Source organism: Oryza brachyantha, chromosome 4 (assembly GCF_000231095.2).
Source record: "Oryza brachyantha chromosome 4, ObraRS2, whole genome shotgun sequence".
In the NCBI taxonomy this organism is placed as follows: Eukaryota; Viridiplantae; Streptophyta; class Magnoliopsida; order Poales; family Poaceae; genus Oryza; species Oryza brachyantha.
The window spans coordinates 5,363,757-5,380,825 of record NC_023166.2 but is presented as its reverse complement, the minus strand read 5'-3'; the positions used below and the strand labels follow the sequence as shown (position 1 = coordinate 5,380,825).

At 38.7% G+C, this 17,069-nt stretch overlaps 1 protein-coding gene and 1 pseudogene across 1 annotated transcript; one reads left to right on the top strand and one right to left on the bottom strand.

Annotated features, from left to right (window-relative positions):
- Nucleotides 1-770: 770 nt before the first annotated feature.
- LOC102709831 lies at nt 771-5,270 on the bottom strand. Its single transcript, XM_040523639.1, has 2 exons — nt 3,944-5,270; nt 771-1,087 (listed from the first exon to the last, which is right to left on the bottom strand). Exon 1 carries the CDS (start codon nt 5,172-5,174, stop codon nt 3,948-3,950), a length of 1,227 nt encoding a protein of 408 aa, XP_040379573.1. The 5' UTR covers nt 5,175-5,270; the 3' UTR covers nt 771-1,087; nt 3,944-3,947.
- An 8,019-nt stretch (nt 5,271-13,289) lies between these two features.
- LOC102722209 lies at nt 13,290-14,983 on the top strand (annotated as a pseudogene).
- The last annotated feature ends 2,086 nt before the right edge of the window (nt 14,984-17,069 follow it).

The following is a 17,069-nucleotide window of genomic DNA, read 5'->3' as shown; positions in this document are numbered from 1 at the left end:
ATATAGGATACATGGACATAAAATAATAAGAAATGGTAAACAAAATTCACAACAATGGAATACTAAGGACGTGTCAATGACTTTTTTTTAAGTTCTTGTCACATCGGATGTTTGGATATTAATTAGAAGAATTAAATATAGACTGATAAAAAAATTAATTGTATAAATAAAGAGTATTTCATTAGACAAATTTTTTAAGCCTAAGTAATCCACAATTAGCAAATGTTTACTAGTAATCAACGATTAGCAAATGTTTACTGTAGCACCACATTCACTAATCATGTACTAATTAGACACATTCACTAATCATGTACTAATTAGACTCAATAGATTCGTCTCACGAAATAGTTCATCGTATGGGTGAGTTTTATTAATAGTCTATATTTAATATTTCTAATTAGTGTCCAAATATTCAATGTGATAGGGACTTAAAAAATTTGGAGGAATCCAAAATAGCCCTAAGTCAAACCACCTAAAGCCGGATTCGTATTGCAGAAAACATATGCTCTCACCCAAAGTCAAACTAGGCACAACTCTACATATATGACAAAAGGCCATAATGATCCTCGTTTGAGTAAACCCAACAAACTATCTATCCTATCATTTATCCTAAATATAGATAATATGAGAAAAAAAAGATTTCAGTAAATTATCTATCTCATCATCCAAATATATAGCATCATTCATATTAGAAAGAAAAACTTTAAATATAGATATTCTATCCTTCCTTTATATCTCAATCCAACCACAAGAGAAGAGTAATAACAACATTGAAGAAGATGGTTACAAAATATTAATAAAATGCATATGGATAATCTGTTGGAGTGATATAGGAGACAAATAGAAAATTTATTTTGAAGGTCATCTAAATGACAATATGGATGATGAAATTGAGATGGGCAAATTTAGATAAGCTGTTGAGAATGCTCTTACATCAAGTCACGACAATAGTCTTCCAACCCAAACCTCCAATTGTTCTTACAGGTTATAAAAGAAAATGCAGAGAGAAAAGGAAGATAGAAGGTCATAAATATCCTTCGTGTCATCGTCCTTGCACCTCAATGTATCAGCCAATCCTCTTTTTTATCTAAAACGAAAATAAATTATATATCAGAAAATGATCAAAATGTTTCAGAGTGGAGCACCACAAAGTCACAAACTAGTAATTTAAGAGGAGTTTAACTTCCCCGCAAAATAAATGTCGGTGCCATTACATTAGAAGCTTAGTCTGATAATTGTATGCAATAACCTTACACCATCAAGTGCTGGGCATCAGACCATTGACCAGCAATTTAAGCAGTGGATATATTATTATTCCAAACATCACCAGTGTTTGCCCCTTCAAATTCAGTATTACAACATAATGAAAACTATATTCCAGACAGCTTATTTAATATTGAAAAAATATAGCAGGCAGTGCATTTGAGACCACCTATTTAACATAAGAAACGAAAGGTGCCAGGCTTTGAAATTGCTTTTTCAAAATAATAAAGGAACTTCACGAAGAACACACACATGACAATAAAAAAAAAATAAAAGTCTAGTTATAAATATTCAGTGCCATCACCAGGTCCAAAATGTATAAACTACAAGGTCATGATGTTGCTCAAATCTTCTGGGTACCTAGGTCTAGGCAGACCCTGTTAAATTTGTACAGAGAAACAAGTTGATTTGAAAATATTTAAAATTAAATATGCATTGCATGCCCTTGTTCTGGTAAAATAGAACAAAATAGTTCAATAAAATGTTGTCTAACTCAAAACACCATCCACAAATGATTAATGCATATGCTTCTGAATAGTAAACAATGTAAGAGGTTTTAAGCCAAAGCAGGATATGTAGTTTGATGCACCCAAAGTTCCTTGTTCTGCTTTTTCTGATAGTACAAGGGTGCAAAATACAAATGTGAAGTTTAGAACATAGAACTTAGAGTTAATTAGGTACTCCAGCAAAAATTTCAAGTATAGAGCAATCTACAACTTCAGATAAGATTAACAGTGTTAGACTACAGCTTTAAGCGTTGCACTAAAGTGACAAAAGGGAAAAATGTATAGAGCTAAAATTATCTGTGTACATGATGTTGCTGACTGAAAATGTATCTAATAAATAATTATAAGACAGCATATTCTTCAAGCAACATATGGGTTTTTCTGAAAAAAAAAGTAACATCATTATGATTGCAGAGAAGTGTCCTCAATCAGACAAATAATTACGATTGAACTTCAATAATAAGTTCCTGAGGGTTTAACCATTTCATTTAGTCCTTTTCAAATTCTTACTTCATAAATCAATCTTCAATCAAACTAATTACAGAAAAGGACCCTTGACTTTGACTCTACTACTATTTGTGCTGAGCTGTTATCTGAGGTAGCACGAATTTTCAATGTCACTGGAAATCACCTCTGCACCAGTTAGAAAATTTGCAGGACATTATGTACCATAAAGACAATGATAGTAAAGTGGTAAGGAATTTGGCCTCTCAACTAGGATACCAAGGTCCAAACCCAAACACCAACCTTGCATATAAACTTTAAAATATCTGCAAGGTTGCGCTTTGAAGCCTAGTGGTCTAGTCCCTTAGGTGAGAAACAAAACCCCCTACCACATTGACAATATAATTTTGTGCTAGATGGTGCCTTCTACATTTGTTTAAGTGGTGCAGAGTTCTGCATCAAGTAAGTTGGCACAGACCTCTCACAACATGAAAAACAGGAATGTTAGTGGCTGCAATTAGTGAAATAGTAATCGGGAAACAGACTAAATTGTTAAGAGTTCAGATAAGTTTCAAGCAAAACCCTGCTGGTACAAAAGGAAAAAAGCATTGAATGAGAAAATAATGATTTACAGGGCTTCAGCAACTCATTAACATAGCCACATAGAGAATAAACATGCTCCAAAATCAGATCTCTATCTACAGTTAAAACATGTAAACATATAAATCAGTATATGACATAATGTCTCAGGTGAACTGCCACAAAGTCCACAGACAGGTAATTTGAAAGGAATTTTGTATTATGTAAGCTTTCATTGGTATGTTAAGCTGTGACAAACTAATAACAGCTCATTGGTATGCAGTGGAAGCATTCTTTCCAACAGCTCCATTGTTCACAGCTTGAACTTCAATATCATAAGTGACAGTGAAAAACAGCAATTGCAAATTTTATAAGTGTCTAACATAGAGAAGACTTTATGCGCAGCCCTGAAATTAAATATAAGCTTCACATAGATTACATTATTACAGATGGAACGATTTCAAAATGTGCAAATATCAAGACATGTCAGGAAGGACCAAAATAAAAGTGGATCTCCATGATAATAAGGTTCGTGTCAATAGTATTTAATAAATTTATATGCAGTCATACTAAATTTATGTAGATAAAAGCCCAATAAAAATTACTAAAACACAAGGTTTGGCCATTTGGTTGCTCACTTTTGTGCTAGTTGAAGGAAATAATATGGTTTAATCAGAAGTCCCCTAATTGAAAATGCCACTCACAAATGCTTAACTAGGGACCAAAATCAGATCACGAACATAGAACTATGTTTGATAGAAAAACATAATCTGACGCATTTGATCTTCCATGTACGACTTTTCACTATGTTAGAAGGGATGGCAAGAAACAAACATACAACTGATAATTTAAAGTAAGAAGTTTCATCGATGATCTATAAAATGTGTACATAATTATCTAATTTCCTATAACATTCACTAAAATGGACCATATGCCATACTTAGTAATGCATTAAAGTGATATCTTAAGGAAAGGATACAATCATTAAAGAGCTAAATCGTCTACGTATGTTATTTGCATCATTATATTGTACAGCTGAAAGGCGTCAAGTACAGATATTATAATAAAAAATTCCCCAAACAAGATAATCAAAAAGTAACATTAAACAACAGAACGATATAAAATGATAGCAGCAGAAAGAAAAAGCTTACCTCATCAAACACATGGTAGTGTCTGTGATGGTGGAAAACCTGTGTAAAGGTAAGCTTCACTACTACCAGAACTTATCTCACAAAACCTCCCAAGCTGCATTGTCTTGATATCGAACACGAAATATGTAATATTTTGCTGAACTGGATCTCTCAAATTCTGCTTGGGGTGATCAAGCTTCATAAACAAGGACCCTTCATATGCACCTACGATGCCTCTAAATCGATACCCCCATTCCTCGGGCAAGTTGATTTTACTCTGCAGTTGCCACGGGTCACTGAAATACATGAACTTGTATAAATACAGGACACATCGTTTATCTGGCCGGAAAACATCCGCGACAACAACAGTAGTACTTCCGTCCATTGAGTCCATAGTGGAAATCTGATTACTGAACATCATAGCACGGCCTGAAAGGACAGGAGAGATATCCGCAACAAAGAACTCCATTCGCCGTGTGTCCAGTACAAGCCACCTATGGGTGAGGGTTATCATCCAGTAGAAGCACCCATGAGCATGGTTACGCTGCCCTAGTCGAACGCCCATGACCCTCCTCATACTCAAAGCATAGTGCTCGGGAGGTGAAAGAGCACGCCACTGCTGGGATTCGGAGGAAAAGAAGAACGCGACAAGCTTTCCCCGGCAGCACGCCATCCAGATCACAGCAAACGATGGCTCCTCTCCTCCTGAATCGGTGCCGCAAGATGCCAGGAAGATCTCGCTGCTGCGAGATTGCAGCCCACCATCGCCGCCGCGCTGGAGGTAGGGGTTCTCGACGGAGGCGGCAAGGTCGTCGGGGATGGGCGGGAGCATAACGTACCGCCGGAAGAGAGGGTCGCAGACGGCGATATCAGTGAAGGCCGTACAGCCGCCGGCGAGCGCGCGGTCGAGGAGCAACCGGTCGTCACGGTGGTCACGGAGGAGCCAGCCGCGGGCGGGGGAAGGGAGGAAGGACAAGAAGAAGTCGGAGGCAAGGGCGAGCGCGCGGGCGGCCGGCGCCGAGGGGTGCGGGCGCAGGGCGGGGTGGAACGGTGCGGCGGCGCCGTCGTGGCACAGGACGCCGAGCGGCAGCGGTGGGTGGAGCGAGCGGAAGCGGCGGAGGAACCGCGGGGAGGCGGCCAGGCGGCGGAAGGAGGAGCACGCCGCGGAGGCGCGCGCGAGGTCCCGTGGTGACGGCACGCGGACGAGGATCTCGGCGAGGACGTCGTCGGTGAGATCCAGCAGCCCGGCCATCGGCGGCGGAGTTTTTTTCCTTTCTTTTTTTTTTTTCTGAGACGGTCTTGCTGCTTGACAAGATTGGAGGAGGAAGCGGTGGCACGCGACAAATGGGCTGTGCCGAAGGGGCCAGAATGAAGGCGGCGGGGGCCGGTCTACTTTGCACGCGCGATCGGATTTCATATACCCATACGTATATTATATGTATATATATACGTATGGGTATTGGGTGTATATATATACTTTATACACGTAAACTTCATCATACAAACTTATATATATAAATACTATATAAATATAAATACTATATATATAAATATTATATATATAAATTTAATAAAGAAAATTTTTTATACATATAAGTTTATACATGAAAGTGTTATAACCATAAAGTAAAAAAGTACCATATATGCTAGAAACAGGTTGGCCCAATGAACTGTAACACAAGAAACGGGTCGTCTCCATCATGGACTGAAACGTTCGCGTGCGGCGTCGGTCTATGAGTACGTATCAATTAGACTTTTCGGCGGTGGGCTGCTCACCAACTTAGGTCTAGGGCTAGGAGGCCTATTGGCCATGTCGTTCATGTGTACCTGCTATAAGTAGAGTTAATAGGCTGCTTATATCACATTTTTATTATATACTAGCAAAATATATGTGTGTTGCAAATGGTGAAAAAATAAGAGTATTTTTGCTGTGCACCAATCCATGAGTAGTTAAGCACTATTCCTTCCCAACCAAAACGGTAGAGTATAAGGGTGTGAATAGGTTGGCTTGTGAATCCGTTTATAAGCTAATTAAGTAGGTACCTTGAGCCCTGCTAACCAAAGAATCAATAGCAAGTTGCGGGGACTTTAAGGCCCAGGTTTGGTAACTCTCAATTTGGATGGAGATGAGACATGCTGATCCAGTTTGTGATCTAGACGACCCGAACCCAAAAATCACAAAACTATGTCTCCTATGGCCATCAAACATGCGTTGGCATGAAATCTATTCCCTAGACATTTAAAGAAGTTATAAGCAATTAAAATTCATCCAAGTGGCTTGAAGCCATCAAAGATGAACTTTCAGATAGTAGGATGCAAATAGGTCTACAAAACAAAATTAGGCTCTAAAGAAAATATCAAACGATTCATAGCAAGGTTTATGAAGAAATGTTTTTTTAGAGAGAGGGAATTGATTATAATAGAATTTTTCCTTTTCTCAAGAAAAGGCTTATTTAGATTTGTCATCGTCTTGGCAACTCCCCATGATTTCGAACTACATCAAATGGATGTGAAAATGTTGTTTCTAAATAGCAAAATAATTGAAAATTTTTACATGGAACAACCAAAAACCTTTGTAATTGAATGAAAGAGACGTTTGGGATGCAAACTTAACAAATCCATCTACATACACAAACAAGCGTGAAGGCAGTGAAACCTTAAATTCAATGAAATTATTAACAAAGTTGGATTTAAGAAAAAAATAAGGTTGATACCTACATTTATACTAAAAATAAAGTTGAGAAATTCTTCATAATAGTATTCTATGTTGATGGCATTTTATTAGCAAACATCAATAAGAATTTGCTGCATGAAACCAAAGAATTCTTGTCATCAAATTTTGATATGAAAGATCTCATAGAGGTATCATAAGTCTTGGTTATTGAAGTTCACCGAAATAGTTCCAAAGGGGTACTAGGTCTATCTAAGAAATCATATAATTCTAGTTTGTTGGAAAGTTTTAATACGAGGAAATGCTCTACATCACCTACTCCAATAAGATAAATTTGGTTGATTCCAATGTCTGAGACATGATTTAGAAGCAAGACAAATGAATACGGTATTATATGCTTCAGTTGTAGAAAGCATAATGTACACAACAAAGAATTGACATTTTGTAATTAGGATGCTTGGTAGATATCTTTCTAATTCAGGCATGGATCACTGGAAGACAGTAAAGAAATTTTGCGATGAGTTAGACATTACATGCTCACATATGGAAAATCCGATAAGCTTAAAATCCTATAGTATTTAGATACTGACTTCGCAGGGTGCTTAGACAAACTACTTCAAAATATATTTCACTCATGCGGAGGAAGCTATAGGCAAATTGTGTGCCATCTTATCATGCAAGGCAGGTTGTATGTATGACTTAAAAACTTTATCCTATGCAACAAGTGATTAACAAGATGCAATGACATTGCGGTAATGAGGACACCATATTCAATAGGAGTAACAATAAGTCAAACTAGCTACCAAGCACGTTGATACAAAATGTCATGTAGTGAAAAATATAGTACATGATCAAACAATTAAAGTTGAATTTATAACAATTAAATTTATGCTCATAGATCCAATAAACAAAGTCTCATCTCCCAAATTATTTAAGAAACATGTGGCTGACATGGGATTGTGTAATGACTTTGACTAAAGATTTTGGAATCATGAGGTATAAATATTCAGTCAACACCTATAAATTAATGTTGAGTTTATTTATATGATATACTAAACTAAATGTATTATTTTCTCAATGATGTTTAATGTTGTTTGGACATATTACCATGGGGAGCTGTACTTCTGGATGGAATCGTCAATTAGCCTCTAAATCAACTAGAGAATGTTGGTTGTTTCATCTGCACTTGCTGACAATCGGGAAGAGATTTAGCCACCGTCAGATCTCCCTACCACAAATCGTAACAAACCCGATGGTTGTTTGCATGATCGGTTAAAACAAATCAAAAACCCATGAGGAATAACCCTCAAGGCACACCAACGTGTATATAAAAGAAAGAAATCGACTACGGGGGTGCTCGTCGGTTCTATGGCTCCTCTTTAAACCCTAAAAATATTACCGTTCAATCTATTGCTATGAAGAGCATTGTGAGGCGATTCCCGGCCAGTGTGGTTGGTGTCATGAAGGGCATCAATATCAGGCAAAGCTCGGTGACCACAAGTTGATCAAGTCAGCGTTGTTGCTACCCTAAATTCAATAATCGGAAGAAATGAAGATCTGAAGAGGGAAGAGGAGAAGAAGAGACTGGTGAATTCATCCACATGTCAAAAATTGATCTTTTTCATAAATAGGTGATCATGTTATATGATAATATTCGGTTACAGTAAATAAGTGTCCAACATGTCGTGCCCTTCATCTCGAATTTCAAGCATGCACTCGAGTTGTTCTTTGTCCACGAGCTGAGCCATTAGCATATTTATGATATAGCGACCAAAATGTGTATATACAATTAAATAAGTTATGACATGTGATAACAGATGATATGATAAATAAGTAAACGGAGAAAGTGGAGTAAACCATATATTGCATGAGACATATGTTTTGCAATACATAGTAGAATTAATGTTAGATAGATAATATTAAATTTAAAAGTAAATTAGTAGTATTTGTATATGCAAACGATATGAAAATCATTACTACTACTTGCACGTACGGAAAGAACCATGACAATGTGTTGAGCCTCATGGATGGCCACCTCGAGGTGTGTGTATTAGCTGTCAGTTGATGGATCATATATACCACGACAAATTTATGAATTGGTGATCGTGGGTGTTTTATGAAGATAGTTCGAATGGAGAATTTGTGGGATTTTGATTGTGAATGTGTATTTTGGTGCCACCTCGAGGCGTGTGTATTAGCTGTCAGTTGATGGATCATATATACCACGACAAATTTGTGAATTGGTGATCGTGGGTGTTTTATGAAGATAGTCGAATGGAGAATTTGTGGGATTTTGATTGTGAATGTGTATTTTGGTGCGTACTAGATTTGACTGGAAGATGCGGTTGGATGTTATTTTTTTTCTCAATCTCCATGAAGCGTTTGCCCAACATAACTTACCCATACGTTAATATCGTTTTTCATAAGTTAACATGGTGTCTCTTTCATAGGATCGTCGGTAAAAGTCGATTTTTGCCATCTACAAAAATGCGTTTTTATGATTCTTGGTGCTATTATGCCGAATGTATCGTTCCTAATTCATATCATTTGAAAGCAAGTATAAACTCATTGTGTGCAGTATCCGGAACATGTGTTACATGCTTAATCAATATTCAAGAACCCGATGGCCTGCTGCACCTATCAACAACTAAAAGCCACTAGACCTGTTTCACCTATAAAATCAATAATAACTAATTAAAAAAAGGCGAGACAGAACAACAAGCTAGAGCATGGCCTGCCCAATGACCTTGCTTATCTAGTTATAGCAGACAGTGAGAGATTGAAGTTTGTGTTAGAGTTTCCTTACATTATACTGTATTGGCCTATACTAGTGAATAATATAGTTCTATTGTTTCTCTATTACAACTGCTTATCATTAAGCTAAAAGTTTACTTTTAAAACTTTACTTTAGAGTTAATTTTGTAGATTTTTCACCGTGATTTATTTTAGAACATTTGTATTTGACTTGCTATAGACGTGTATATAAATTTTTACATGTAGTTTTTTTTTGCAAATAAGTTGTTTTTTCTTCCTAAAAGCAAAACGATATGTGCCACAATAGTTATCTAATGGTTCAAATCTACTCTATACTTAAATTTCATATCTATTTGTTATTTAAAGTTATTGATTTTTGGGACCACGTTTGATCCTTCATCTTATTGAAAAAATATAATTAATAATTGTTTGGTTATGATTTGGTTTATTATTAAAGAAACTTTAAGCATGACTTATAATTTCGTATATTAAAAAAATTAATAAGATAATGATCAAACGTATATAAAAAGATCAACGGCACTAAATAAAAATATCGAAGAAGTATAGGGTATAGACAGGCAAATTGTTAGGCATACGACCAAGGCCGCGTTCGGCTCCCCCCAATAAGTTAACTTATCCACCTCGTTTTTCATGCACACGCTTCCCGAATTGTTAAATGGTGTATTTTTTATAAAAGATTTTTATAGGAAAGTTATTTTAAAAATCATATTACTATATTTTATATTTTTTAATAATTAATTAATCATGTGATTGATCGATGGTTACATGCTTCTAGTCGTACGCAAGTCGTACAACTTGATCGTACGTATAGCAGCAAGTCGTACACTTGGTCGTACGTATAGCAGCACTGCATAGACACTGCATAGACAGTTACACGTACACATATATGTGTACCGCACCTAGCTTCACCCTGGTGCGAGTACTCGTGTGCCTTCTGATGAGGATGCTGTCGATCTATAGCCATAATAATAAAAGAAAAGGCCCTACCGACCAGCGGTTCAACTGGAAATCTGGCTACCCTAGCTGCCCGATTCTACTCAAATATCATTCGTGCAATCGAATCGGTAAAAAGTGGTGAAGGGGAAATTTTTTGGTGAACTGACAAACGGTGACGGTTTTTAGAAATAAGGTTTTTAAATTTGTCTTATGACAATATGGTATTGTGAATTTATTTTTGTTATGTTATGGCTACGAAATAATAGATATATTGTTTTATTTATATTTTTACTAATTTATGATGATGGTATATTTAAAATAATTAAAATTATATATAATATTTTTTATTTTTTTAGAGAAAATGCTCTCCAGCCCTGTTTTTTATAAAGCAAAGTGACGGTTTGTTGGGGTTACTGGCTTACATAGAAGCATTAAAACCATCCAAGAAAAAGAGACAAAGCCCCCACCAGAACTATCATCCAGCACAAGCAGAAGGGCTGAAATTCATTTCAGAAGCTACCCACTCAAGCCAAACTAACAACTAAAACGAAACTAGGTTTTACCCCACCCCCACCCTGTGATTGAGATGCCTGGCGCACAATAAAATCCGGTCTTTCAGCTCAGACACCTTCTTCTCTTCTTCTTCCTTAGCTAGAATGCTCCACTGCGTCAACAAGGAAACACCCCTGTAAATTAGTAAGCAAGGAGAGTTAACCATCTTAGCTCGAAAAATCATCTCATTACGGGTAAGCCAGATAGTCCAGCATAAAACACCCACAATCATCAGCATAGCTTGGCAGTGTTTATGAGAAAAACCATCTATACTAAAATGTAACAACATCTCTAAATTGTGTGGTGGAAAAGACCAGCCAAAAATATCCCTACAGGCACTACACACAAACTTTGCAATCAAACAAGTAAACATTAGATGATTAACTGTCTCAACCTCCCCACATAAGGTACAGAATTCTGAACCTCCCTCCCAATTCCTTTTTTTCAGCACAGCAGCGGCCTGTATGCTACCTCTTGCAACCAACCAGAGAAAATTATATATAATATTAATAAATAAAACACCAATGGCTCAACCAGTTTGTTTTTACTATGCCTGTAGCAACGCGGCTTCCAGTACAAGTCGGCTTGTTGATTTCTTGTGGGCTAAAGCTGAAAGGAACATCCTGAACCTAACATCACTTCCGTTTTTTGTGACAACGAAAGATAACAGATCGATTAATTAATTAACTGGCGTGTTTCTTGGTTATTGAATGTCTAATTAATTAACGAGAGGGAGCTGAGCTCCTCCGCGAGCAGCAGCATATATCGACAGATCTCGATGAAGTAATTGTAAATCTAGCTACAATTCGCTCACTTGCACGATGTTTAATTTCACCCAAATCTGTAGTATATAATCTGACGCGTGGCATTGCAGCTCACGGTGTCAGCAAAAGCATGACAGAAACGCAAAGTCGTCAAAATCTTAAGACAATTTGGTGTATAATCCAGGCGTATACTCTCTCCGTCCTAAATATTCGTTGTCGTAGGTTTTTCATACATAGTTGACTATTCATCTTATTTAAAAAATACATAATTATTAATTATTTTTATATAATTTTTTTTTGTTAAATATACTTTATATACATATATATAGCTTTACATATTTAAAAAGTTGAATAAAATGAGCGGTCAAAAAACTTGTGTTAAAAAGTTAACTATGTTAAATATTTAAAGACGGAGAAAGTATATATTTTTTAGCCTTAACATACTTGCTCGGCAAGGAGGCCTAAGATAACTTATGTGCGGTACGAAAAACATAGTAATTAATTAGTACATGATTAATTAATTATAACTTATAAAAAAAATATAAAATAGATTAATATGATTTTTAAAACAACTTTCCTATATAAATTTTTTGCGAAAAGTATACCGTTTAGCTGTTCGAGAAACGTACGTGTGGAAAACGAGATGGATAAGTTATCTTATCCGGGGGTAAGAATGCGACCTATGTCGATGAGAGCGTTCGTGTAGGCGTGTAGCCATTGCTAAGCTGGAAACACGTCTCGTTTCCGACCGATTTCTGTGTGCTATGGTGCGAACCGACGACGGCGCGCGGCGCACTAGTGCGGGCGATCAAATTCTCACAGTGAAACAACAACGCAAGAAAAAAAAAAGAATTGGGTTTGGACTTCGTAACCCAGTGACATGCTGGATGCTGGATACAATTGTGGTGACGGACCTATCTTTTCCACCAACTGCTCTATATCTTCTTTAGTTAAAAAATAGTCTTAGAATAAATGTTTACTTCTCTCAAAAAAATCTATAAAACATTTAATATACCGTTGTAAAACAGGGATACTTTGCTAGTTTTATAAATTACTCCATCAGATAAAATATATACCCATACAAATGATCTCATTCGTACCATTACCATAATCTCGTACAACTAAGGTATACTTTCGAAGAACTCTTCTTGTTACGTTCTGATTTATCCCTATAATTTTTTCTTCCTTTTTAGGTGCACATTTATCAATTTACTGTGTCTTTTCAAAAAATATTCAAAATTTTATTATCTCATATTTCTAAAATGATTTTAAGCATTGTAGTAACTATCTAACTTCATTATTTTTACTACTAATAACTATTTTTAAAAATCAGATATCTTTTATCTTTCCTATTTTATCCACTAAAGAACGCAGGGCACCTATCCTTTTCTCACTTAATTATGGTAACCAAACAAAGATTTTGAACAGGAACTGCAACGAAAAGGAAGCCACACCGACACGTACCAGCCGATCGGTGGAACTTATTCTCCGTCCTGGAAAAATACCTTCAATACCATATTAAAATAGCAGAATTTTATATTAAAATTAGAATTTTATATTAAAAATTTTAATATCTCAGGATAACTTATAAACTCCGGCTACCACTTCCATACTCATTATCTTACAGTCCAGGTCCTCTCTGTGCTCTCTCTGAACCTTTGAGTTCGCCATGGACGACACCGGGTCCTCGTCGTCGCCACGACCGCTGCACCTCGTGATCTTCCCGTGGCTTGCGTTCGGCCACCTGCTCCCGTACCTGGAGCTCGCGGAGCGCGTGGCGTCGCGCGGCCACCGCGTGTCCTTCGTATCCACGCCGCGCAACATCGCGCGCCTCCCGCCGGTGAGCCCCGCCGCGGCGCCGCGCGTCAGCCTCGTGGCGCTGCCGCTCCCGCGCGTCGACGGCCTCCCCGACGGCACCGAGTGCACCAACGACCTCCCGGCCCCCGACAAGTTCGAGCTCCTCGTTGCCCAGCGCCCTTCGCCGACTTCCTGCGCGCCGCGTGCGCCGGCGGCGAGGCCGGCAGCACCAACAGGCCTGACTGAATCATCGCCGACACCTTCCACCACTGGGCACCCCTCGTTGCCCAGCAGCACAAGGTGCCATGCGCGATGCTCCTCCCCACCGCCTCTATGATGGCTGGCTGGGCCAGCCGGTTCACAGATCCGGCCGGTGCCTCCATATTCCAACTGCTCGGAGCAGCAGAAGAACGACGGGCTGGCATGCCGCGTTACGAGTGGGAGCAGAAGGCAAGTTTTTTCGTCGTCCATGGCTCGTCAGGCATGTCCGTCGCAAAGCGCTGCGCGCTGACAATGGAGAGGTGCACGGTGGCGGCCATGCGGAGCTGCCCCGAGTGGGAGCCCGAGGCACTCCGGCAGGTCGCGACGGGCATGGACACCGCTCATCCCCCTCGGCCTTCTGCCGCCGTCCCCCGACGGAGGCCGCCGCCGCGCCGGCATGACCGGCGCAGCCGGAGAGGGCCAGGGCTCCATCCACCTGTGGCTGGACGCGCAGCCGCCAGGCTCGGTGGTGTACGTCGCGCTAGGGAGCGAGGTGCCGCTGCGCGTGGACCTGGTGCACGAGCTGGCCCTCGGGATGGAGCTCGCGGGACGCGCTTCCTCTGGGCTCTCAGAAAGCCCCGCGCCGTGGCGGACGTCGCCGCCATCCTTCCTCTCGGCTTCCCGGAGCGCACCCGTGGCCATGGGCTCGTCGCCACGGGGTGGGCGCCCCAGCTCGCCATACTGGCGCACGCCGCCGTGGGCGCGTTCCTGACCCACTGCGGCCGCAACTCGCTCGTCGAAGGCCTTGCGTTCGGGAAACCTCTCGTCATGCTCCCCATTTTCGGGGACCAAGGGCCCAACGCGCGGCTCATGGAGGAGAAGAAGGTCGGGTTGCAGGTGACAAGGGACGCCGACGACGGATCATTCGACCGCCACGGCGTCGCCGCCGCGGTCCGGGCCGTCATGGTGGACGAAGAGACCAGGAGGGTCTCCGTGGCAAATGCCGTCAAGCAGCAAGCGATCGTGGCCGATAGGGAGCTCCACGAGAGGTACATCGATAAATTTCTACAGCAGATTGCATCTTACGTCGTTCATGGCGACTCCAAGACACCCGGCCCAGCTACTTCCAGCTGAATTCTCAAATTAGCTTGCAGTCTATGTATCTCTTACCAGAGTAATTTTACAGCAGTGGAGAATAGTGAGAGCCCGAGCGGTACCAAAAATTTAGTGTAGAATTTAATACCTCTTAGTATTTAGAGCCTAGAAGTTACTAGAATTTTAATTAACTAGTACCTACTATAAAATTCATCGTGTTACAATATTTGTGATGTAATGGCTGCTACTTGGTGATGGTGCGTATATAGACATGGATTTACAATTAATTTCCTTGTCTCAAAGGGTTCACGTTCTTGCCCCCGACTGCAAATCATGTGCGTTGAATTATGGAATAAGTAATATGTGATCATAATATTGTTTCATGTTAGTTAATGCGCTGGTCAGCACGCTACCAGGGCCGTCACAAAAAAGAAGCTAATGTAGGGAGAACTGAGAACATGGTGAACAGAGGGGCAGAGCATAATACGGCAGAGGCAGAGGTTGTATTATTCAAATCTCACACAACGATAAGAGCTTTCAAATTACAAATGATTCGCACACCCAGTTATGAAGTCAGAATAAAATTAGACCCCAGATAAATAAACTATACCTACCACTTGCTATAAAAAAAATCTATGTTTAAATTTTCCAATTACATAGAATTTCAATGAAGCATCCGATGACCTAGCCCTCGATCCACCACATAACAGTATTGATGATGATAGAGCCTCCCCAAACTACTGCTCCCCTCGGTTTTTTATGTTCCACATTGTTCACTTTTAGATATATATTTGAGTCCCGGTTTTTGATGTTTGATATTGTTTATTTTTAGATCTATGCTTGACGACTATTCGCTTTACTAAAAAAATATTAATTATTTTTTTGTGATTTTGTTTTATTATTGAACGAACTTTATACATGATTTATATTGCATATATATTTGCACAACAATTTTAAATAAGAAAAATAATCAAACATTTATTTAAGAGTCAAATGGCAACACATTACAAATAAGAGAGTGTTTGAAAAGGGAAATAAACCTTTTTCTGCATATTTATAAAAACTTCACAGTTACACAAGTAGGGGGTGAACGACGTATTTAGAAAAAATAATTTATGAATATAATACGTATTCTTAGCCATTAAAAACCAAGGCTAAAAATAAACTTTGGTGAAAAAACTCCAAAACCAACTTGAGATCTAAGGTTTAAAATTTAAATTTTAGTTATAAGTGTAATCCGAAGCAAAATTATGGGGTTGTTCAAAAAACACTAATCCCATCAAGGATGCACTGAAAGATATGGTAGGTCTTTCGGTGCATTACCACCGGTAGTAAGCGTGTGCACGTGGAATCCAGCTTTGCTAAAAAAAAACATGATTGATTCAAACCTAATAGAGAGCTGTAATCGAACATAGATGTTTTAAGATACAATGTAAACCAAACAAAGAAGTATTTCTTCTATTGGAAGGTTCAATTGAATTACATTTAAGGGACTGCCATAAGAGTGCAAAACCTAAGCCTAATTTCAAGTTAATTTACACGATTTGGACAACCATATCGATTCCTTGTAAATATCACATGTTCGAGAATCACATTCATTTTTGGTTTTTCTGTGGAAAAAGCCAAACGACGTATTCGTAAGTAAAAAATAATTTATAAATAAAATTTTTATATGTGTGTTTTTAGCGACCTTAAAGCAAAGACTGAGAAATAAATTATGATGAAAAAACTCCAAAATCAACTCCATTAAGGTTGAAAATATAAAATTTTCCTTGTAAGCATAAGCATTAGCAAAAGCGAAAAGATGAGGATGAATAACAATAAACATGGTATATCATAAATGGTTAAAAGCAACTAGAACAACAGAGCAAGCGTGGTGAAGGTTAAAAACTTCTGAAATGACTGAACCAATCAACAAGTACTTTTATCCACTACATAGCAGGTATATAATTGTGAAGAGTAAAAAAAACATACATATAGGTATTAGTACAGACTACAGAGCATCAGGTGAGCAAAATTCACTAACCAAAGCTAATGACAATCACAAACCATCTAATGCCATTTTTGCAATAGGTACATGGATACACTTGATAAGAGTTTATGTAACATCCCGAATTTTCGACAATTAAAATGTAAATAATAAAATCGGACCCACCAAAACTATTATATAAAAAGTTGCATCATGTTGGATCTTCCTGTTTTCTTCATCTTTCTCATGCCGGTGCCAACCTCATTATTGCAAATTAACATGATTTAAACCTCGGAATTCTAAGAATCACTTTGTTTGGACGTAGACTTGTTGGCTTTTAAGCCAACTTTTCGGCTTACATGGTTTATAAGCCGTTGGCTTTAAAAC

Bases quoted from the DNA above. Each gene is read 5' to 3' on its own strand.
- LOC102709831 (XM_040523639.1), bottom strand. From the start codon at position 5,174: ATGGCCGGGCTGCTGGATCTCACCGACGACGTCCTCGCCGAGATCCTC.